We start from the raw sequence: 22,358 nt of genomic DNA, 5'->3' as shown, positions 1-22,358 counted from the left end.
TAATTTGGATGCACTTTTGATTTGAGGATTAACTGAGAAAGCTTGGACCACTCTCAGTCAGGAGGTTTAGACTTTCTGATTCGTATTTCCGGCACCCAATTAGGAGCTGTCTCACCTCTTTGAAGTTTATTTTAAAAGAGTAGAGGCTCAAAGGATGGAAGGTGCTTGCCACAGTGTCCCAACCCTAACCAAGGATGCAAGTGCAATATAACTGCAATTGTTCCGTTGAAGTACTGTAAGTATGCTTACGCTTTCTGCTTAAATAGAAATCAGAACTATTACTAAAATGGAAGCAGCATCAAAGGGACTGTAAAAAATTAAATAAATTGGGAAAAAGAAGAAATTAAAGATTTGAACTTATGATCCTATCATGCAAAACCAAATGTCTTTGTGTGAAATTCCTTCCTTTGCTGATTTGTATGAAGAGTAGTTTAAAACTTCCACTAAAATAGCAGAGAAAAAAATTTCATTCTATGCCTTAAAGATCGCTGTACAGTATCCTGCAATGTAATAAATCCTGAGATTAATATTTACTTATTATTAACTCTATGAGGAGTGACTTTTCTTGAACACATTTAAAAGGTTAAGTTATGAATCTCTCCAAAGCTTTACAAGTGCTACATTGTCTGTTCGGATCCGTGATATCTATTTGTCCCAAGTAAAATTCCAGGTGATACTCAAAAAACAGGTTCCCCTCTGAAATATATGTAGTAAATTTATTTCAATTGTACAATGACAAGTTACACACCAAAGACAATACAACATAAATTTGTGCATATATACTTTACAGAAACATATTCTAGCAAACGGTGCTACTGCACAGAACTAAATCTTGCCCTGGTGACAACTGTTACCAATTTTTCTGCAGTAACAAATGGCATTAAAAAACCTGCAGTAGCAAACGGCACATGGATCACAGCAAGGCAACGTATGGCCAAAACAGGACTCCAAGTGCCGGACACATCTCCTGGGTGAACGTTCTGTTCTGTACTTCTCCAATGCACTGGATATCACCTGCAAGATTAAACTCAAAGATTAGGAAAGCACAGCAGCATGCCAATTTTTTGCATTACAGCACTGAAACAATCGATGAACAACACATACAATATACAACACATAGAACTCTACAGGTTTGGTAGCATCTGCGGATGGAGGAGCAGATTTAACATTTCCAAGTCCAGTATGACTCTTCTTCAGAATTGTGATGGGATCTTTTACAGCTACCAAGGCAGGCAGAAAATTTTCGGTTTAAGACAGCACCTCCAACAATGCAGCGCTCCCTCATCCCTGCACTGGAGTGTTAGGCCTTGATTTCTAAGCTCAATCCTGAAATGGGATTGAACTGAAATCATGATTCACTGGTTACAGCACTATCAGCTGAGCCTTGGATGAACGTCAACATAACAGAAGAATTTCTTGACAGCTTGCTTTTACACTCTTGTTATTATGAAAAATCTAAATTGATCTGTAATAATTTTTGAACCACTATACTATACAATACGTAATAGCACTTATATTCTGTTTGGTGTATGAAAATTACAATTACCTCAGAATCCAACACGATTTTCTTTGGCATATAATTCTGCTTAACCATGTCCACTGCTTTGTCAAGTCCAGGCCTGACCAGTGAGCCTGGATGATAGAATCATTTGTAAAACTGTTAATACAAGGCCAGATAATGAAACATTCAACTTTGGTTTGATAAATTAGAAAGAAACTTACTAACAATGAAGACTCTTACAAATCATTTATTTTCTTTAGCTGAAAAGGTAGAGTTTAAAATAACAAGGGCTAGATCAAAGACACAGTGTTTTAGACCATTTTCCCAGCAGGCTATGGGTAAGGGTGATTGAGAAAGATAATTGGGAAAGCATAAAGCAGCACAGAGGGAGAGCCAGAGAAAAATAATAGAATCAGAAAAACTTGACAAAATCAGAAAAGTGAGGGGAAAAAACAGCGAGGGGGGAAGAAGCAAATTTCTAACTGAGAGCAAAAATGTAGGTGGTGTACCGACTGTTAAGTTAAGGGCTGGTTATCACTTCATATGTTTGAAGTGAATATAGCACAAAGTAATACAGATTTAATATTGAAGTCAGATTGTAAAGTTAGAGAACCAAGTAAATTATATATTGCAACTGTCTACCCACCTGCAAGTCTCAATAAGGCTGTGAAACTATAAATACAAAGGGCTTTATATTCATTTCCTCCTTTTAAAAACTGTGCTCATGTCCCTCAAAGTTGATATTGGCTTCACCTCCCTTTCCCCCATTGAAGCCAGGAATACAATCACTGTTTTGGTTCCTCGTACTACTACTAATTTCACTCTGACAGATCAATTGTGGTTTAATATTTAATATCTTATATTTAATATTTATTCATTTGAAGAATCTACTTCAAAGACTACCCGGGTCAGTGCAGCATTAAGACATTTTATTAAAACGCACCTGAGGCAGACAGCGGGGTCTTGATTCTGCTCAAAACAGCGAGGTCGGTGTGGGAGACCACATCCTGCACTGAGCTGGAATCCAGCTCATGCTCCACCATTCTGCTGGGATCAGAGGCGAGAATGATCTGAACTATCTGAAGAATCCAGTAGCACAGTAACACTGCTTTAAGCATGATCCTAGAAGGTAAACATACAACAGTTAACTGGAAGACGAATTCAATTTCTAGCCAGAAGTCTGCTTGCATTTATTAACAATGCACTCCTTCTTGGTCTTAAGTGTATAAGCACTTGCTAAGATTTGATCTGAGAAACTACCTCATATGAACAGTGTTTGTAGTTAGCAAAACAACTGTCAGAAATGAAAACAAACTTTTTGTCCAACCACTAGTTACTGCACAGCGCTTCTGCTTTGGGAAACTGCGCAGACAGCTCTGGTTTTTATATCTCCTGGATGTACTTTAGCGTCACACATGACGCTAGCACTAATGAAGGGGGAGTGGGATTTATATCCACCTCACTTAAGGTTTCTTTAAAATTCAGTAACAGACTATTCATGGCAACATTGACTCAGTGCTGGTCTTGGAGGCAAAAGATTGCATGTTCAAGCACCACTTCAGAAACTGGTGTACAACTTCCAGGTTGACATTCGGTCCACTACTGAGAGAATGATATACAATTGGAGGCGTCATCTTTCCCATAAAACATTAAAATAAGGAGCTGAAAGAGGTCCAATGGCATTATTGAACAAGCACAACAATGTTTGAAAAGCATCCCCTGCCATTCAGTGTAACATTTATCCCGTTACCAAGTAAAACAGATTATATCATCTTCCATTTTAATCCAGAAAAAAATGAGATTGTGCATTTTGGTAGGAAGAAAAGGTCATTTATTGTTGAACTATATAGTTTGACAATTCTGTTTGCCTTGTTAATCTTTGCTAAACAACCATAAAGTCTATCAGCACTTCTGGAGGAAATTTTGTCACTCACTGCCAGCATCTCTACCTCTGGGCCAGAAACCCCAGGTCTAACTCCACAAGGACTTGTTGTCCAGAGTTTATGGACTGTTTCAAAGGCTGATAATCAGCCTAAATATCCTATCACCACTTTCCCAACAGAAGGGTAAAAATATATCTGGTCAGATATGGTACCTTTGGATCTTTTTCAACTTCATCCTAAGATATTTCAAAACCTTTCAGGAATAACTTCTGATATCCATTTGTCTTATTTTTCCAAATCAACTAGGTCAGCTTTGTTCCACATTAATTGTGTCTAATTTTTTGATGTCTTTGTGGTCAGTTAATTCTTGAGTCTATCACAATGGTGTAGGGACTGTTCACTGAGAAATACATGTTGTTTTGAAGAAATTATAATTTTGGCACAAAATAATGAACTCTGGATTTGGAATTGACTGTGTGAACTTTAATTAATGTGTGTCTGTTCATAAAAATGCCTCTTTGACCTAAGGATATGGATTTGGGAGCAAGCAATTAGTTAAAAAACCTGAAATTGAGACGCATCAGGAAATGGCAGCAATGCTTCAATGTCAACTCCAATACTTTAGTACATTTCGCTGCATGCAAGTAATTTCTATGGGTGAGATAGGTTGCCAAATAAAAATGTTAGAAGGTAATTAGCAGCTGTTTTAATTGCATTTTTGGAACTCGACTCCAAAAAGACAGGTTAGACAGGGTTCCTGGAAATTGTCAGTGAACATAAAGCAAGGGAAGATTGAGGCACCTGAGCGTATAATAGATAGAGAATCCCCTAACTACTATTACCAATTAGCTTGTCTAACTCAAAGGCTTTGGCATCCCATTACAATCCTCTTTCCCTAGAAACCGACCCCATTCTTCTCCCTGACAACTATCTGAGGTTGAACTAAATTGTTTGCAGCCTTGGTGAAATGAATTCTCAACCACATAATACATAATTACTAACACTTTCTGTTGTCATCCCTGCAAAATAATTATACTTTACCCTCATCTCAACTCATCTCCTGCTGAAACCATCAGGCACGCCTTTGTTATTCTTAACTATACCAACACACTCTCAGCTGATAAGTGTGGAGCTGGATGAACACAGCTCCTAAGATGCTGCTTGGCCTGCTGTGTTCATCCAGCCCCACACTTTGTTATCTCGGATTCTCCAGCATCTGCAGTTCCCCTTATCTCTGATACACTCTTGGCTGGCGTCCCACATTCTACCCTCTGTAAACATGACCCAAAACTCTGTTGACCTGTTCTTAATTCTGCCCAGTCTGTTTACTCACCACCTCTGTACTTCCTGATCTACACTGGCTCACAGTTGAGCAACACTTCAAGTTTAAAATTGTCTTGCTTGATTTCAAGTCCTTCCATGTCCTTGGTCTTCTCTATTTGCGATATCCTCTGGTGCCAGAATGCAAGATATCTCCTCTTTTGATTCTGACCCCTCGCATACCCCTGAATTTAAAGGCTTCACCAGTGGTAGCCGTGCCTTAAGTTGCCTAGGACCAAAGCTTTGGGGTTTTTTTTGCATAAAATCTACCTCTTTGAAGAATCTTTTTGCCAACTCCCTAATATTGCTCTGTGTGGCTTGGTGTTCAGTTTTGTTTTGTAACACTTTGTGAAACATCTCAAGATATTTCATTATATTAAAGGTGCTGTATAAATACAATTTGTTGTTGTTTTGTGCAGACATTTATATTAAATCCCTCCAGTTGGATAATGAGAGTGGTACATGCCCGCTACCAGATTGCTGTTTAAAAATTCTCCTTTTGCTCCATATTACTCTTAATGGATATGAGGTAATACTCCTTCACTCTTGTTACACAGTTGCCATTGCAAAAAATAACAATTACCTGTACTGCTTTACCTGGCATGACTAATGGCAATATAAGTGCACTTTATTGAAGTCAGACATTAATAGATTTTTGGAAAGTCGGTAGAACGAAAGGTTGAAAAGGTCATGGTTTTCTGAACAAATCAGCTTGACCAAACCATCTAAATTGAAAATGATCAAAAATCCATTTAGAACAGAGAAAGGAATTTGTCTTCTGCAGCATGTGACCGAAGTAGTTATTTTCTCCAATCGACATGGATATTTAAGCGGTTGTTTATTACCAAAGATACTTTGTTGCTATGAGGCAGTCATTTTGAAAGCCATTGGCAAAACACTGAGGGCCTGATTCCTATGATAACAAATATCTTTTAATTTCTCTTTCACAAAGCATTTGTGCAGTGTGCTTTATGTTAGGAATAACTGAAACACTCGTACCATTTATTTTCCTGACTATTTTGGTAAGTTTGAACATACAATGTTTGGCTACTCCTGTCATAAAGTCTATTTAAAATTCAACATAGGCATAATATTAAACAGAATATGAAAACATTTACGTGGCTGGTATTGCCATTAGCAAGTGCTTTCATGGCTTCTTACCCAAATCACCACATTAATTACCTACCACGTTCAACATCCACCCAATTTTACATGCACATTTCCTGGAACAAACAGTGGCTTTAGCAGATATCCCAGAATTCACTGGCAGGCCTTATACTGGCACCATCTTTAAAAGCCCATTGTGCACTTGGACAAGTTCTGTCAGTCCAGGGCTGCCCTGCATGGCTCCTGACATTTGGCTCAGACGTGATAGACAATGAGAAATTGGTGCCCAACTTTGTGGGTAGGGTCTGGAGGACTGGGCACCAAATTAGGAAATCCTCTTTCCTGAGGACGAAGAGTGGAAGCCAAATCACCAGACCATGCCAGACTGGTGCGAGTTTGCCACCAACATTAAAGCAACCTCAGGCGTCTGGAGGAATGACCCTCTCCATTTCGCCAGTGTAAGATCCAGCATCCTCTCTCCAATACGTCACATTCCTTCTCTTTTACTGCACTCACCTCCCAGCAAGGCTCATGTTCTACCACTCTCACCCACCCCAATCCCCAACACTACTAACCCTGCATGCCCTTGTTTTCTCTACTCACTCGATGCACATTGAGACATCCACTTCCTTCCATAAAATGAGCCATAATATGGCAAGATGGTGGCAGAGTAGGATGCTCCACTCAAAGGTCCTCTGCTCAACGATATTTTGCTTTCTTTATTTCTTCCTTTTTTCAGCTACCCCAGAGCAGCTCAAGGGGAAGTGAATCCTGGAACAGCATGAAGGGAAAAAGTCCTGGAGCAGCTCGAAGGGAAGCCAGTCCCGGAACAGTGCGAGAGGAAGAGAGTCTCGGAGCAGCACATCGGGAAGTGAGTCCCAGAGCAGCTTGGAGGGGATGTGAGTCCTGGAGCAGTTCAAGGGGAAGCCAGACCCAGAACAGTGCGACGGGAAGTGAGTCCCGGAGAAGCTCGAGGGGAAGTGAGTCCTGGAGCAGCTCGAAGGGGAGGCGAGTCCTGGAACAGCACGAGGGGAAGTGAGTCCCGGAGCAGCACGAGGGCATGTGAGTCTGGAACAGTGCAAGGGGAAGTGAGTCCTGGAACAGCGCAAGGGGAAGTGAGTCCTGAAGCAGCTTGAGGGGAAGTGAGTCCCCCAACAGCGCGTGGGGAAGTGAGTCCCGGAGAAGCTCGAGGGGAAGTGAGTCCTGGAGAACCTCGGGGGGATGCGAGTCCAGGAGCAGCGCCAGGGGAAATGAGTCCTGGAACAGCGCGAGGGAAAGTGAGTCTAAGAGCAGCTCGAAGGGAAGTGAGTCCAGGAGCAGCTCGAAGGGAAGTGAGTCCCGGAGCAGTGCGAGGATAGGGAGTCTCGGAGCAGCGCGAGGGGAAGGGAGTCCCGGAGCAGCGCGAGGGGAGGTGAGTCCCGGAGCAGCGCGAGGGTAGGTGAGTCCCGGAGCAGCACGAGTGGAAGGGAGTCCCGGAGCAGCGCGAGGGGAGCGAGTCCCGGAGCAGCGCCAGGGGAAGTGAGACCCAGAGAAGCTCAAAGGGAAGTGAGTCCTGGTGCAGCACAGAGGGAAGTGAGCTCTAGAGCAGCATGAGGGGAAGTGAGTCCCTGAGCAGCGTGAGGGGAAGTCAGTCCTGGAGCAGTGCCAGGGAAAGCGAGTCCCAGAGCAGCATGAGGGGAAGTGAGTCCCGGAGCAGTGCGAGGGGAAGCGAGTCCCAGAGCAGCATGAGGGGAAGTGAGTCCCGGAGCAGCGTGAGGGGAAGTGAGTCCCGGAGCAGCTCAAAGGGAAGCGAGCCCCGGAGCAGCTTGACGGGAAGCGAGTCCCAGAGCAGCGTCAGGGGAAGGGAATCCTGGAGCAGTGCCAGGGGAAGTGAGTCCCAGAGCAGCGTCAGGGGAAGGGAGTCCCGGAGCAGGGCCAGGGGAAGCGAGTCCTGCAGCGGCGCCAGGGGAAGCGAGACCCAGAGAAGCTCGAAGGGAAGTGAGTCCTGGTGCAGCTTAGAGGGAAGAGAGCCCCAGAGCAGCACGAGGGGAAGTGAGTCCCTGAGCAGCATGAGGGGAAGTCAGTCCTGGAGCAGCGCTAGGGGAAGCGAGTCCCAGAACAGCGTGAGGGGAAGTGCGTCCCTGAGCAGCGTGAGGGGCAGTCAGTCCTGGAGCAGCGCCAGGGGAAGCGATTCCCAGAGCAGCATGAGGGGAAGTGAGTCCCGGAGTAGCACGAGGGCAAGTGAGTTCCAGAGCAGCGCCGGGGAAGCGAATCCTGGAGCAGCTTGAAGGGAAGTGAGACCCGGAGCAGCTCAAAGTGAAGTGAGTCCCGGAGTAGCGCCAGGGGAAGCGAGTCCTGGAGCATTGCCAGGGGAAGCGAGTCCCAGAGCAACTTGAAGGGAAGCGAGTCCCGGAGCAGCACCAGGGGAAGCGAGTCCCAGAGCAGCTCAAAGGGAGTCCTGGTGCAGTGCAAGGTGAAGTGAGTCCCACAGCAGTGCAACTTTATCTTGGTGCAGCTGAGTATGAGTGCAAAGTAGACTGGAGGCTTGGAGCGGAGTGGGACTGTTGTTGGATTGGGGCCTGGTGCAGGTGGTCAGACGATATGCTGAGCTGCTGCAATGTAATGTCTATTTGAAATTCCGTACTAGAGTGTAATGTCAATCCTTTACTAGACTGTAATATCAATCCTTTAACTATGTTATAACTATCTTCTTTCTAACTTTTTTTAGACACTGTAAATAATGCTACGACCTGTCCTTTTATTCTTCTTTTATACCCAAGATTTGTACATATGATGGCACCATTAGAAGGCAGCCATTGGAAAAACTTTTCACCGTACTCCTGTACTTTTGTACTGGAGTTTACATGTCAGTAAAGGATATTCTATTCTGAATAACAAGGTGTACAGCTGGATGAACACAGTGGGCCAGGCAGCATCAGAGGAGCGGGAAGGCTGACATTTTGGGCCTGGACCCTTCTTCAGAAATGGGGGAGGGGAAGGGGATTCTGAAATAAATAGGGAGAGGGGGGGAGGCGGATGGAACATGGATAGAGGAGAAGATAGATGGAGAGGAGACAGACAGGCCAAAGAGGCAGGGATGGAGCCAGTAGAGGTGAGTGTAGGTGGGGTGGTAGAGATGAGATAGGTCAGTCCAGGGAAGATGGACAGGTCAAGAGGGCGGGATGAGATTAATAGGTAGGAGATGGGGGTGAGGCTTGAGGTGGGAGGAGGGGATGTGTGGGAGAAAGGACAGGTTAGGGAGGTGGGGACGAGCTGGGCTGGTTTTGGGATGCGGTGGAGGAAGGGGAGATTTTGAAGCTGGTGAAGTCCACATTGATACCATTGGGCTGCAGGGTTTCCCAAGCGGAATATGAGTTGCTGTTCCTGCAACCTTCGGGTAGCATCATTGTGGCACTGCAGGAGGCCCATGATGGACATGTCATCTAGAGAATGGGAGGGGGAGTTGAAATGGTTTGCGACTGGGAGGTGCAGTTGTTTATTGCGAACTGAGCGGAGGTGTTCTGCAAAGCGGTCCCCAAGCCTCTGCTTGGTTTCCCCAACGTAGATGAGGCCACACCGGGTACAGCGGATGCAGTATACCACATTAGCAAATGTGCAGGTGAACATCTGCTTGATGTGGTAATTCTTCTTGGTGCCTGTGATGGGGGTGAGGGAGGAGGTGTGGGGGCAAGTGTAGCACTTCCTGAGGTTGCAGGAGGCTGTCACTCCCGTGTGGACCTGTACAGCCACAACAGACGCTGCGCTACCACCAGCAGCTAAATCAAACTCTTCAGGTGCAGATCCATGGTCTCTCGAGGCTGACAGATGCCACAAGACTAGGACAACAAGACCGCAACAGATATTAGGGCAGTGCAAATGCGGATGTATTTACAGAAGTGTTTACAAAGACTAAACAGCCATACCAATGATGTGCTGAAAAAAGGTTTTCTTCTATCCCCCCTACCACATCTAGGTGCAAGCCTGACTCCCACAGTTGGCATAGAAGATGACTGCTTACAGCTACACCCTGGTGACTTTAGTGGGTGTTCTGTATGGGTCCTGGAGAGCTCAGGCTAACTGGGAATCCCCCGCACAGCTTCAAGCTTACCTTGCTCAGCCTGAGCTGCTGGGGGCAATGTGTAATTAGTAGGGGGAGGTGAAGGTGCAGGTCACCTCTGGAATTGGGGAGGCAACAGCCTAGTGGTATTACCGCTGGTCTATCAATCCAGAGACCGAGATAATGTTCTGGGGACCTGGGTCCATCACAGGCCCCAAGAAGACGTTCCACATCAAGCAGATGTTCACCTGCACATCTGCTAATGTGGTATACTGCATCTGCTGTTCCCGTTGTGGCCTCCTCTACATCAGGGAAATCAAGCGGAGGCTGGCAAATGGTGGAATTTGAATTCAATAAAATATCTGGAGTCTAATGATACTGTGAATCCATTGTCAATTGTTGGAAAAACCCACCTGGTTCACTAATGTCCTTTAGGGAAGGAAACTGCCATCCTTACCTGGTTCTGGCCTGCATGTGACTCCAGACCCACAGCAATGTGGTTGACTCAGAACTGCCCTCTGGGGAATTAGGGATGGGCAATAAATGCTGCCTGGCCAGTGACACCCTTGCCCCATGAATGGATTAAAAAAAAAGACCTGAATTGAAACTGCTGGAGTCTAGTCGGTTCTTCCTTCTCCCTCTAACTGCATACAGGCACCAGTCTGTTTTCTTAAGGAGAAGGAGTACCAAAGGAGTGAAGTTGATGTATCTTAACCCCTTTCACGTACCATTGATGCTGAGCACCCTTGGCCAGAGCAATGGAGGGTGGGTCTGAGCACGTATCTGGCAAGCATCTAGGTTTCCAAGGCAGCTGCTACCCTTGTCCATTAAAACTTGTCCATTCACCTCTTCCTTCGTCACTGCCCAAGGCCCCAAAGACACCTTCAAGTGAATTGGCATTTCACTTATTTACTGTGTTTGCTGTTCACAGTGCAATCTCTTTTACATTGACAAGAGCAAACACACACTGGGTGACTGCTTTGCAAAGCATCCCCGTAGGAATGACTGTGACCTTCCAGTTGTTTACCACTTCAGTAAGTCATCTTGCTCTCAGGCTTACATTTCTGTCCTTGGCATACTGCAATGTTCCAATGTAGCTCAAAGCAATCTGTAGGAATAGTACCTCATCATCTGCTTCAGTACTTTGGAATGTCTGGGACAAAATATTACGTTCCAGTTTCACAGCATGGCCTCTGTCCTCCATTTTTCTTTAAATCCCACCCCAGTCACCATGCTTTTGTTTGTTTCTTGTGGACTTTGCTGCCCATAGAATGGGACCATTTTCTCCTTCCCGTATATTAACATTCACCTACACCCATTTTAAATTTCTCTTTCTCCTTTATAACAATTAACACTGCCTTTGTCATTTGTTCTTGGCACCTTCACAATGCTCCTCCTTCCATTGCGTCTCAACAGCGTAAAGAAAAACACAATTTCTCAGCCTCTTTCAATCCAAAAGAAGTCATATTGACTGAAAACGTTAACTGTTTCTCTCTTAACAGAATACTTCCAGACCTGCTGAGTTTCTCCAGCACTTTACACTTATATTTCAGATTTCCAACATTAACAGTATTTTGATTTCTTTTAAAGTTAACAAGATGTAATGATTGATGAGTTCATTCTTTCTCTCTAAAGTTATACAGTACTTTCATGCTTGGAACATTTTAGTTGTCATGGTTCACAATGTAGAGCTGGGATGCCCTGCATATTGAGTAGCATGTCAATACAACAGTCTAGGCTTATAGTTCAAGAATGATGACTTCCACAGTACATTGCAGAAATCATGTTGTTTTTTGGTGTCATACCTGATCTGACTAAGGTCTTTGTTTACTGGTAAGCTGTGATCTCCAACTCCCCCTCCCATTCCTTAGATGACATGTCCATCCTCGGCCTCCTGCAGTGCCATAATGATGCCATCCGAAGGTTGCAGGAACAGCAACTCATATTCCGCTTGGGAACCCTGCAGCCCAATGGTATCAATGTGGACTTCACAAGCTTCAAAATCTCCCCTCCTCCCACTGCATCTCAAAACCAGCCCAGCTCGTCCCCGCATCCCTAACCTGTTCTTCCTCTCACCTATCCCCTCCTCCCACCTCAAGCCGCACCTCAATTTCTTACCTACTAACCTCATCCTGCCTCCTTGACCTGTCCATCCTCCCCGGACTGACCTATCCCCGCCCTACCTCCCCACCCATATACTCTCCGCTCCACCTATCTTCTCCTCCATCCATCTTTGGTCCACTTCCCCCCTCTCCCTATTTTTTTCAGACCCCTCTCCCCATCCCCCTCTCTGATGAAGGGTCTAGGCCCGAAATGTCAGCTTTTGTGCTCCTGAGATGCTGCTTGGCCTGCTGTGTTCATCCAGCTTCACACTTTGTTATCTTGGATTCTCCAGCATCTGCAGTTTCCATTATCTCTGATCTTCACACTCCTGTATGCTTCAAAGACCTGGTCAATTTATAGCAGGCAGCTCAAAAAAACTGGAGAATTACTTTCAGTGCTGCCTCCAAATCTGGTAGCAAGAAAGACAGGCTATCAGCAGCATCTTATCCCATTCTAACATGCTTGGTATTGGGGTGTTAATCACTCGAAACCAGCTCCACTGGGAAGAACACGTTATTTATATGCCTGACACCAGACTCCTGAAGAACTGCTCCACTTGGAACTTAGCCCGTGACAGGAGATTCTCGGGATGTTGGTGAAAATATCGTAGTGAAGTCCTCAAAGGACAAGGCCAAACATCCAACTGATTCATGGGGATCCCTGGCCGAAAGTCACGTTAGTTCATTCAGGAAGGCGCTGAGCAAATCAAGATACATTGGTTGGAATATATAAAGGTGAAGTTAAGGCAAAAACAAAGCATACGAACCTTCAAACACCTCACCTACCAGATTCCATAAGCACTAACGAGAGTCACAGTGTCTGAAGATCTTGCAATGGACATATCCGCCATTTCAGAATCCATCAAACCAGATTGGAAGCATTTCATCCCCAATCTCAGAAGCCACATGACACCAGGTTATAATCCAGCAGGTTTATTTGAAATCAAAAGCTTTTTGGAGTGCTCCTGAAGTTGTCACCTGATGAAGGAGCAGTGCTGAGAAAGCTTGTGATTTAAATGAACCTGTTGGATTATAACCGGGCGTCATGTGACTTCTGACTTTGTCCATCACAGTCCAACGCTAGCACCTTCACATCATTCTTGATCCCAGGAACTATCTGAGAAAAGGAGACCGAACAGGAGAAATGAAAAATGAATGATTTTAAGCACACTCTAGTTAGAATTAAATAAATGAACTGTATTTTAATGAATCCTTAGAGAAAAGGGAAAACTTTTTCAGAAATTCAGCCCCAGAATGTTTTGTCCATATATCTGTGCATCATAAATGGTTGGTATGTCAACTTCAAATAATTGCATGAGTAAATACATTTCCTGACATTTTCTATAATTAAGCCCTAATGTATAATGTACACTGAGTTTTTGAAGGAACAAATTACCTTGACCTTGTCAAATAGACTGTAGATGGAAGACAATAATTTGTAAATATAACTAAATATATAAGAACGAATGGTGATTTCCTGCTTTTATTTGTTATGAAAGGTAAGCATGTTACTGTTATGAAAGTAATATCAGTTGCTGACTTCCTCAGGGAATGAAAAAAATCACATTGGATTAGATACAGAATGATAGAGTACATTTTCCTGATTTGTCAAACTTTCTGTTGAGGAAAGAAAACTAAAGGAACCAAAGTCATTTAATAAAAAAAGCTGTATGTTAATTGGACATCTGTTGAAGCAGTTTGGTTCAGTCGAGGTTCATTGTAGTCCATACTGACTAGAACTAGAATGAATTGTGGAATGGTTAAGAGATTGTTTAATAAGGGAAGTGAAATTAATTTGCATCCAAATATGGTCTGGTTTGTACATCTTAGAAATGTCATAGAATCCTGACACTGTGCGAGCAGGCCATTCAACCCATCAAGTCCACACCAATCCTCTTTCACCCACACACAACCCCCTACCCTATCCCTGTAACCCTACATTTCCCATGACTAATCCACCTAGCCTGCACATCCCTAGACACTATGGGCAATTTAGCATGGCCAATCCACCCTAACCCGCACATCTTTGGACTGTGCAAGGAAATCAAGGAATGAAGTTGGAGTGCGAGCTCCATATTTTTGCAGATCTTTGGGAGATGGAAGGAGAAGGAATCTCTGATAACTTCAAGGATGGAGGCTAATGGAGGGTTAATAAATGGGTATTCTTTCTGCCAGATGCTGGATTGAGAGCTGCGACTAAAATGGACACTGCAGGAAAGGAATCCGCTCCAAAAATGACATGAACATTGAAACTGGTTTATCAGTAAGAATAATTAAAGCTCATGTTAACTTTATTTTTCATCCTCAGTTTGACTGTGATCTGTCACCCATGCTGGAATCATAGACTGACAAGATGCTGGCTTTTTGGGAGAAAATGTAATTCCAATTCCATCAATTATTTCTACTTTTTCTGCTATTTAACTGTTTCCTGTTCTCCACCTCAGCACTTTACATATAAGGAGGCCATTTGACCTGTCATGTACATATTGTATCTCTGAAACTGCAGCACAGCTATTCCCACTCAACTGTCCTTTGCCAATAGGCCTGCAAAATTCTTCCCTTCAGATAATGTCCAATTCCCTTTTGAAAGCCAGATTGAATTTGCTTACACCACATTCTCAGGCAGTATATTCCAGTATCTAACCACAGACTACGTAAATATATTTTTCCTCACACTGCTAATAGTTAATTTTCCAATCACTCTGATTCTTGGCCTTTTACCAATGGGAACAGTTCTCCCCACCTGCTCTGTGCAACAGCCACCCCTCCCACCCCAATTTTTTTGACTGCTTCTAAGAAGATTCATACATGGCTTGAAACAGTAACTCTCCTTTTCTCTTCACAGATTTTGCCCGACCCGCCGAGTTTCTCCAGCATAGGCTGTGTTTCATTGCAACATTCTTGCTTTCGTATTCTGAGCTTCCATCTTTAAAGTGAATTTTCAGCCCCACTTTCTGCTTGCCCTGCCACTTTCACATTTTGAGCAGATCTTATAATAGAGGATTGTTTTTGAGAAAATGAGCTGTCTAGCTCTATTTTCACAAGGGCCTTGGTTTTCCAAGGATTCTCTTTCATTTTCATCAACTCCTTTATTTGCAGATTCTAATTTGCCTGCAGCAATCTCCCAAAAGCAGAAAATTGACAATGACCACATATGCAGTTTTTAGGATATTGGTCTGCAGGCTGAGACGAGGAGGGGAAGGTGAATAAACATGGAGGTATTCAGTGGTGATTGGAAGAGAAGTTAGCCCTGTGCTTTCTTTTTATTCACTCATGGGATGTGGGCATCACTGGCTGACCAGCATTTATTGTCCGTCCCTAAATGTCCTTGAATTGAGTGGCATGCTAGCCCATTCCAGTGGGCAGTTGAGAGTCTATCACATCGCTGTGGGTCTCGAGTCACATGTAGGTCAGACAAGGTGAGGACAGCAGATTTCCTTCCTTAAAGTGCATTAATGAGCCAGATAGGTCTTTCTGACAACCAGCAATGGTTTCATGGTCATCATTGGATTATTAATTCCAGATTTTGTAGTTTTCTTTTATTGAATTCAAATTCCACCATCTGCCATGATGGGATTCAAACTTAGGTGCTCAGAATATCAGCTGAGTTTCTGGATTAATAGTCTAGTGAGAACACCACTAGGCCATTGCCTCCCCATCTGCTCCCAACCCACTTTAGAATAGGTAAAGCAACAATGAAGGGTTTCCTCCAAAAAGAGATCTGAATGCTGAAGCATTCTGACCCAGTTTCCCAATCAAGCTCTGTCTGCGCAAGTCTGCCAGCAAAATTCTATTCCCAAAGTGAAATACCAGAATGAGGCACTGACAGTTCACTTTGACTCCACTCTGACTCTAGAGATTTTCCCCACTCTCCTCTCTCCATACAGTTCATTTTTTCTGCCACTTCTCTTTTTATTCCCCGACCATCTATCTCCTCCAATTTTTTCCTTTCCTTCAATCCTCACCATTTCCACTCACATTCACTCCCTTATTCACTTTTCACATTCTCACCTTCCTATTACCCTGTCCAGAAGGAAAAAAAAGTTAGAAAATGTTAACACCTGGAAATGAACAATCTAGTCATACTGAAGCACTATTCTGTGGCTCATAAGACAGTCAGTGCAGTGTCCATTATCGGCAAGTTTCACTGTCTTTTCCCTTCTGTGTGTTCCCTTTTCTAACCCCCTCAGATCTGTCTTCTCTCTTGATCCTTCTGCCTAATGATTCCTTCACCTCTAAATGCCAGTCTCCCCCGATCCCTCCAGTTGGCTTGACACCTGGGTACACCTTACACAGGTTACTGCATTGAAATTGAACTTGATAGGACCAAGCTGGTCCTATTAGTTGAAAAAGCTTGGATGGAGTTACATACAAAGATAATGTACCAAGATGCATTGTTGTATATTTTAATCAGAACAGATTTCCTAATCAAAGGCTAAAAGAAGAATGTTGTAATAATGCACAGATCTTAGAAGATCACTATAACTTTAAGTCAGCTAGAAAACATCGTAAGTATGCGCTAGTATAAAAGGCCTCCCTGTTACTCTCTAATAGTTGGTTAGTCAGTGAGTCAATCTGCACTGGTCAAACTACCAGTCAGCTGTCAACTGTCAGTCAGTCAACTATGGTGGCACAATGGCTCAGTAATTAGCACTACTACCTCACAGCACCAGGGAACTAGGTACAATTCCAGCCTTGGGCAACCATCAGTGTGGGGTTTGAATGTTCTCCCCATGTCTGTGTGGGTTTCTTCTGGGTGCTCCAGTTTCTTTCCACTGTTCAAAGAATTGCAGGTTAGGTGGATTGCCCATGCTACATTGCCCATAGTGTTCAGGGATGTGCAGGCTAGGTGGATTAGTCAGCGTAAATACAGGGTTATAGGGTAGGGCAGGTGGGATGCTCTTTGGAGGGTTGGTGTGGACATGATGGGTTGAATTGCACACTGTAGGGATTTTATGATTCTAGTTATGGGATGACGTTATTGGGTATAGAAGCTAAACTGTATGCCAGTATTAAATTAGTGTAGTTAGTTATTAATACACTTCCAGATATCTTTCTCAATAAGAAGCATGTTCTCTATGCTCCATGTTATGTGGACTAACACAGGGAAAAGGACAACACATCACCTCTTGATTTTGAAGCATCTTGGTAAGTTTTCTAAATCTTCTACAGTGAAAACAGACACAAAATACCTGTTCAACACTTCCATCATTTCCTTATTTTCCATTGTTAATTCCCTAGACCCACTATTCAGAAGACCAACACTGGCTTTAGTTATATCCATATCTGAATACTTGTTGAAACTCTTAGTATCGAGCTGGTGTTTATATTCTAGCTAGTCTGCTACTACACCTTGACTGTCCTTCCTTATAATCTAGGTTTCCTGTTTCTATTAGCCAGACTCCACCACTGTGTGTTGCTAAATAATCTGACTCCAGTACTGGATAAGCAGAAATTTCCTTCAATTTAATATTGGGAAGATTGAAGTCACTGTCTTCCATTCCCAACAAAAACCCTGGTCCTCAGCCACAACTCTTACTTCTTTTCCTAGCAGCTATCCGAAACTGAACCAGATTGTTTGCAAATGCAGTGTTATTTTAGACAAGAAGCTGGGCTTCTGACCAGATGTTCATGCTATTACTAAAACTGTTAGTTTCCGTCTCAGTGGTTTCACGCAGCTTCAGCCCCTGCCTTACCTGTCTGCTGTCAGATCCTCATGAATCTATTACTTCTAGACCTGACTAATTTAATGCATTCCAACAAACATGAGTCAGGCAAACCTATAGCCCATATCATACCATACACCAAGTCCCATTCACCTATCATCCCTATGATCACTGGCACTCATTGGCTGCTGGATTTGATTTACGAATCTTTCCCTTCAAATCATTTCATGACCCTGTCCGTCTCTTCCTCCCTATCTTTGTTTTCTTCAGCCCCAAGATGTAATGCTCCTTTAATTCTGGCCTCCTGAGTTGGATTGGGGCACATCTTCCATCTCCAAACCATGGAACATCCCCGCCAAGCACCTCCACTCAATTTTGTCACTTTAAAACAAAGAATGGAGTGAGTGGAACCAAAGAATTGTGGATGCTAGAAATCAGAAATTGCTGGTAAAAACTGTGCAGGTCTGGCAACATGTGTGGCGAGAAAACAGAGTTAATGTTTTGGATCCAGTCACCCTTCTTCAAAAAAAGTGTCACTGGACCTGAAGCATTAACTCTGTTTTCTTATCATTAATTCCTGATTTTGCTTCTACAATCTACCCTAGTATTGATTTAGGTTGGCTGTCTAATAAATACTCCTGTGAAATATCGTGACAGTTATTTTTCCATTAAGTTAAACGGTTTTTGTAACTGTAGGTTAGAATGTAACAATTCCACAAACTGTACATTTCAAACAGCAAGCGCCTCACCACATCCACGCTTCTGCTGCCGGCTGGGTACTGCTGCGCATGTGCAGTGCCCATTCGGGGCACGGGGAGGCGGAGCCCGCAACGCGCATGCTCAATGTGGCACGGTCAGCTGACTGGTCAGGTGGTGTGGTGTGCACCAGCTGTGTTCCTGATCTCTGAGGCAGCTTCTCGTTTTCCATTTCCAACATGGGCTCTTTTGACGAACTGTACTTCAATGTGGACAATGGTTACCTGGAGGGGCTGGTGAGAGGCTTTAAGGCCGGCATCTTGTCGCAGGGTGACTACCTGAACTTGGTGCAGTGCGAGACCCTGGAAGGTGAGCGAATGCCGGCCTTGGGCCTGGTTGATATTTTGGGAGGGACGGGGGCCTGCTCCCGGCTCCAGAGTTATCCATTTGATTTGCTGATCTCTGGTTGGCCCTCTGCAAGAACAACTCAACTGGTGCCACCTGTAATTTTTTTTCGTGCAGATAATTGGCAAATAACCATTTGAAAGTCGCATTAAATCTGTTTCCATGCATGCAGTGCATTCCAGATCCTAAGCACTCGATTTTTTATTCATTTTCCAGTCATTTTAAATCTGTGTTCTGGTTCTCAACCTTTCTGCCAGTAGGAACTTTATCCCTACCCTGTCTGTTAAAGGACCTCTTCTATGATTATAAGTACTGTCAAATCTCCTAAACGTTCTCTCCTAACCCCAGCCTCTCAAATACAGGAACAAAAACAAAGTTGCTGGAAAAGTTGAGGTCTAGTAGCATGCATGAAGGAAAACAAATCAGAGTTAATGCTTTGGGTCTGGTGATCTTTACTCAGAACGCTTCCCCAACTTCTCAAATTTGTGCATGTAATTGAATACCCCATTCCTGTGAGTCTTATTGGCATCTTCCTTAAAGCTCTTACATCCTTCCTAAAATATGTTGGCCAAGAATGGATGTGTTACTTTTAATAATCTGAGCTAGTGTTTTCTAAAAATGTTTTAATGTCCTTGCTTTTATATAGTTTACCTCTGTTTACAAACTTCAAAGTCAGAAGTCACACAGCACTAGGTTATAGTCCAACAGCTTAATCTGAAATCGCAAGCTTTCATAGCACTACTGCTTTGTCAAGTGAAGGTGCTGCTGAAGCTTGTGGTTTCAAATAAACCTGTTGGACTAAACTTGCAGTTGTATAACTTATGACTTTGTCCACCCTGGTCCAACACCAGCGCCTACATTATGGCTACAAAGCTCAAGATATCTTCTCCCTTTTTAAATTCTTAACCTTTGCTGTACTACGATCAATAACTTCATGTTCCATTTAGAACTTTTTTCACTGCACCTCCTCAATTTTGCTTCCAAAGTGCATTGTGCATTTTTCTGCATTCACTTGCATGTACTGCATGTCTGCCCATTCTACTAGCTTGTTTTCATTGCTATATTCACAGTTCACAATGCTTGCATGTTTGCTGCCATCTGCAGATTTTTCAACAGAGCTCTGTATTCCCATGCCTGTCACGAATTTATATCAAGAAAAAAGCCTCGTACCAAAACCTAGGGAATTCCACTGTATACCCTTCTACAGTTGAAGTGACCTTTCACTGCCACTTGACAAAGCTTATCCATTCTTTTATTCCATTCTGTTTGGTATCGCAGATGAGCCCTTTTCTGCAGCTTTTCTGAAATGCCTTTTTGAAGCTATATACCTCACATCATGAATACTCTAATCAACTCTAATCAAGCTTGTCTCATTTGCAAACTCAGCCCAACGCAATGTGAGAATGACTGCCCTTGACATCAAAGGAATATTTGACTGACTATGGTATCAAGGAGCCCTAGTAAAACTGGAGTCACTGGGAACTGCAACTGCAGGAAGTGCTACATTTGCCCCCATCCCAGGCCCCAAGAAGACTTTCCACATCAAGCAGATGGTCACTTGCACATCTGCCAGTGTGATATACTGCATCCGCTGTACCCATTGTGGCCTCCTCTACATCAGGTAAACCAAGATGAGCCTTGGGGACCACTTTGCAGAACACGTATGCTCGGTTCACTGGAAACAACTGCACCTCCCAGTTGTGAACCAATTCAACTCCCCCTCCCATTCCTTAGACGACATGTCCATCCTGGGCCTCCTGCAGTTGCCACAGCGATGCTACCTGAAGCTTGCAGGGACAGCAACTCCTCATATTTTGCTTGGGAACCCTGCAGCCCAAAGGTATCAATGTGGATTTCACAAGCTTCAAAATTTCTCTCCTCCCCTCCCCCCCTCTCTCCCCCTCCCCCCCTCTCTCCCCCTCCCCCCCTCTCTCCCCCTCCCCCCCCTCTCTCCCCCTCCCCCCCTCTCTCCCCCTCCCCCCCTCTCTCCCCCTCCCCCCCTCTCTCCCCCTCCCCCCTCTCTCCTCCCCCTCCCCCCCTCCTCTCCCCCTCCCCCCCTCTCTCCCCCTCCCCCCCTCTCTCCCCCTCCCCCCTCTCTCCCCCTCCCCCCCTCTCTCCCCCTCCCCCCCTCTCTCCCCCTCCCCCCCTCTCTCCCCCCTCCCCCCCCTCTCTCCCCCCTCCCCCCCTCTCTCCCCCTCCCCCCCTCTCTCCCCCTCCCCCCCTCCCCTCCCCCCCTCTCCCCCTCCCCCCCTCTCTCCCCCCCCACCCTCTCTCCCCCTCCCCCCCTCTCTCCCCCTCCCCCCCTCTCTCTCCCCCTCCCCCCCTCTCTCCCCCTCCCCCCCTCTCTCCCCCTCCCCCCCTCTCTCCCCCTCCCCCCCTCTCTCCCCCTCCCCCCCTCTCTCCCCCCTCCCCCCCTCTCTCCCCCCTCCCCCCCTCTCTCCCCCTCCCCCCTCTCTCCCCCTCCCCCCCTCTCTCCCCCTCCCCCCCTCTCTCCCCCTCCCCCCCTCTCTCCCCCTCCCCCCCTCTCTCCCCCTCCCCCCCTCTCCCCCTCCCCCCCTCTCTCCCCCTCCCCCCTCTCCCCTCCCCCCCTCTCCCCCTCCCCCCCTCTCTCCCCCTCCCCCCCTCTCTCCCCCTCCCCCCCCTCTCTCCCCCTCCCCCCCTCTCTCCCCCTCCCCCCCTCTCTCCCCCTCCCCCCCTCTCTCCCCCTCCCCCCTCTCCCCTCCCCCCCTCTCTCCCCCCTCCCCCCCTCTCTCCCCCTCCCCCCCTCTCCCCCTCCCCCCCTCTCTCCCCCTCCCCCCCTCTCCCTCCCCCTCTCTCCCCCTCCCCCCCTCTCTCCCCCTCCCCCCCTCTCTCCCCCTCCCCCCCTCTCTCCCCCTCCCCCCCTCTCTCCCCCTCCCCCCCTCTCTCCCCCTCCCCCCCCTCTCTCCCCTCCCCCCCTCTCTCTCCCCCTCCCCCCCTCTCTCCCCCCTCCCCCCCTCTCCCCCTCCCCCCCTCTCTCCCCCTCCCCCCCTCTCTCCCCCCTCCCCCCCTCTCTCCCCCCTCCCCCCCCTCTCTCCCCCTCCCCCCCCCTCTCCCCCTCCCCCCCTCTCTCCCCCTCCCCCCCTCTCCCCCTCCCCCCTCTCTCCCCCTCCCCCCTCTCTCCCCTCCCCCCCTCCTCCCCCTCCCCCCCTCTCTCCCCCTCCCCCCCTCTCTCCCCCTCCCCCCCCTCTCTCCCCCCTCCCCCCCTCTCTCCCCCCTCCCCCCCTCTCTCCCCCCTCCCCCCCTCTCTCCCCCTCCCCCCCTCTCTCCCCCCTCCCCCCCCTCTCTCCCCCTCCCCCCCTCTCTCCCCTCCCCCCCTCTCTCCCCCTCCCCCCCTCTCTCCCCCTCCCCCCCTCTCTCCCCCTCCCCCCCTCTCTCCCCCTCCCCCCCCTCTCTCCCCCTCCCCCCCTCTCTCCCCCTCCCCCCCCTCTCTCCCCCTCCCCCCCTCTCTCCCCCTCCCCCCTCTCTCCCCCTCCCCCCCTCTCTCCCCCTCCCCCCCTCTCTCCCCCTCCCCCCCTCTCTCCCCCTCCCCCCCTCTCTCCCCCTCCCCCCCTCTCTCCCCCTCCCCCCCTCTCTCCCCCTCCCCCCCTCTCTCCCCCTCCCCCCCTCTCCCCCCTCCCCCCC

At 46.4% G+C, this 22,358-nt stretch overlaps 2 protein-coding genes across 3 annotated transcripts in view; one reads left to right on the top strand and one right to left on the bottom strand.

The window, feature by feature from the left end:
- Nucleotides 1-702: 702 nt before the first annotated feature.
- agrp (agouti related neuropeptide) lies at nucleotides 703-18,398 on the bottom strand. Of its 2 annotated transcripts, XM_059651549.1 has the most exons (5): nucleotides 18,365-18,398; nucleotides 12,736-13,066; nucleotides 2,445-2,623; nucleotides 1,547-1,632; nucleotides 703-1,014 (listed from the first exon to the last, which is right to left on the bottom strand). In XM_059651549.1, the coding sequence occupies exons 2-5, from the start codon at nucleotides 12,855-12,857 to the stop codon at nucleotides 826-828; spliced, it is 576 nt and encodes a 191-aa protein (XP_059507532.1). In that variant the 5' UTR covers nucleotides 12,858-13,066; nucleotides 18,365-18,398; the 3' UTR covers nucleotides 703-825. The 2 variants fall into 2 exon arrangements, with proteins under 2 accessions (XP_059507532.1, XP_048402980.1); XM_048547023.1 differs by lacking the exons at nucleotides 12,736-13,066; nucleotides 18,365-18,398 and adding an exon at nucleotides 2,762-2,851.
- A 58-nt stretch (nucleotides 18,399-18,456) lies between these two features.
- Nucleotides 18,457-22,358, top strand: part of atp6v0d1 (ATPase H+ transporting V0 subunit d1) — a 41,241-nt gene continuing 37,339 nt past the window's right edge. Inside the window, exon 1 of the mRNA XM_048546879.2 lies at nucleotides 18,457-18,680. Coding sequence (XP_048402836.1) covers nucleotides 18,551-18,680 — 130 coding nt within the window. The 5' untranslated portion in view covers nucleotides 18,457-18,550. The remainder of the gene's footprint in view (nucleotides 18,681-22,358) is intronic.

Source organism: Stegostoma tigrinum, chromosome 16 (assembly GCF_030684315.1).
Source record: "Stegostoma tigrinum isolate sSteTig4 chromosome 16, sSteTig4.hap1, whole genome shotgun sequence".
In the NCBI taxonomy this organism is placed as follows: domain Eukaryota; kingdom Metazoa; phylum Chordata; class Chondrichthyes; order Orectolobiformes; family Stegostomatidae; genus Stegostoma; species Stegostoma tigrinum.
Note: the sequence above shows the minus strand (reverse complement) of the source record. Positions and strands in the feature narration are given on the sequence as shown.

What these genes read in the sequence shown, in the direction of transcription:
- agrp (XM_059651549.1), bottom strand. Translation starts at nt 12,857, where the DNA reads ATGTGGCTTCTGAGATTGGGGATGAAATGCTTCCAATCTGGTTTGATG. An exon ending in GTTAGTGCTTATGGAATCTG is followed by an intron (nt 2,624 to 12,735) that starts GTAGGTGAGGTG and finishes TTTACCTTCTAG; the next exon opens with GATCATGCTTAAAGCAGTGT. An exon ending in AAATCGTGTTGGATTCTGAG is followed by an intron (nt 1,015 to 1,546) that starts GTAATTGTAATT and finishes TTAATCTTGCAG; the next exon opens with GTGATATCCAGTGCATTGGA.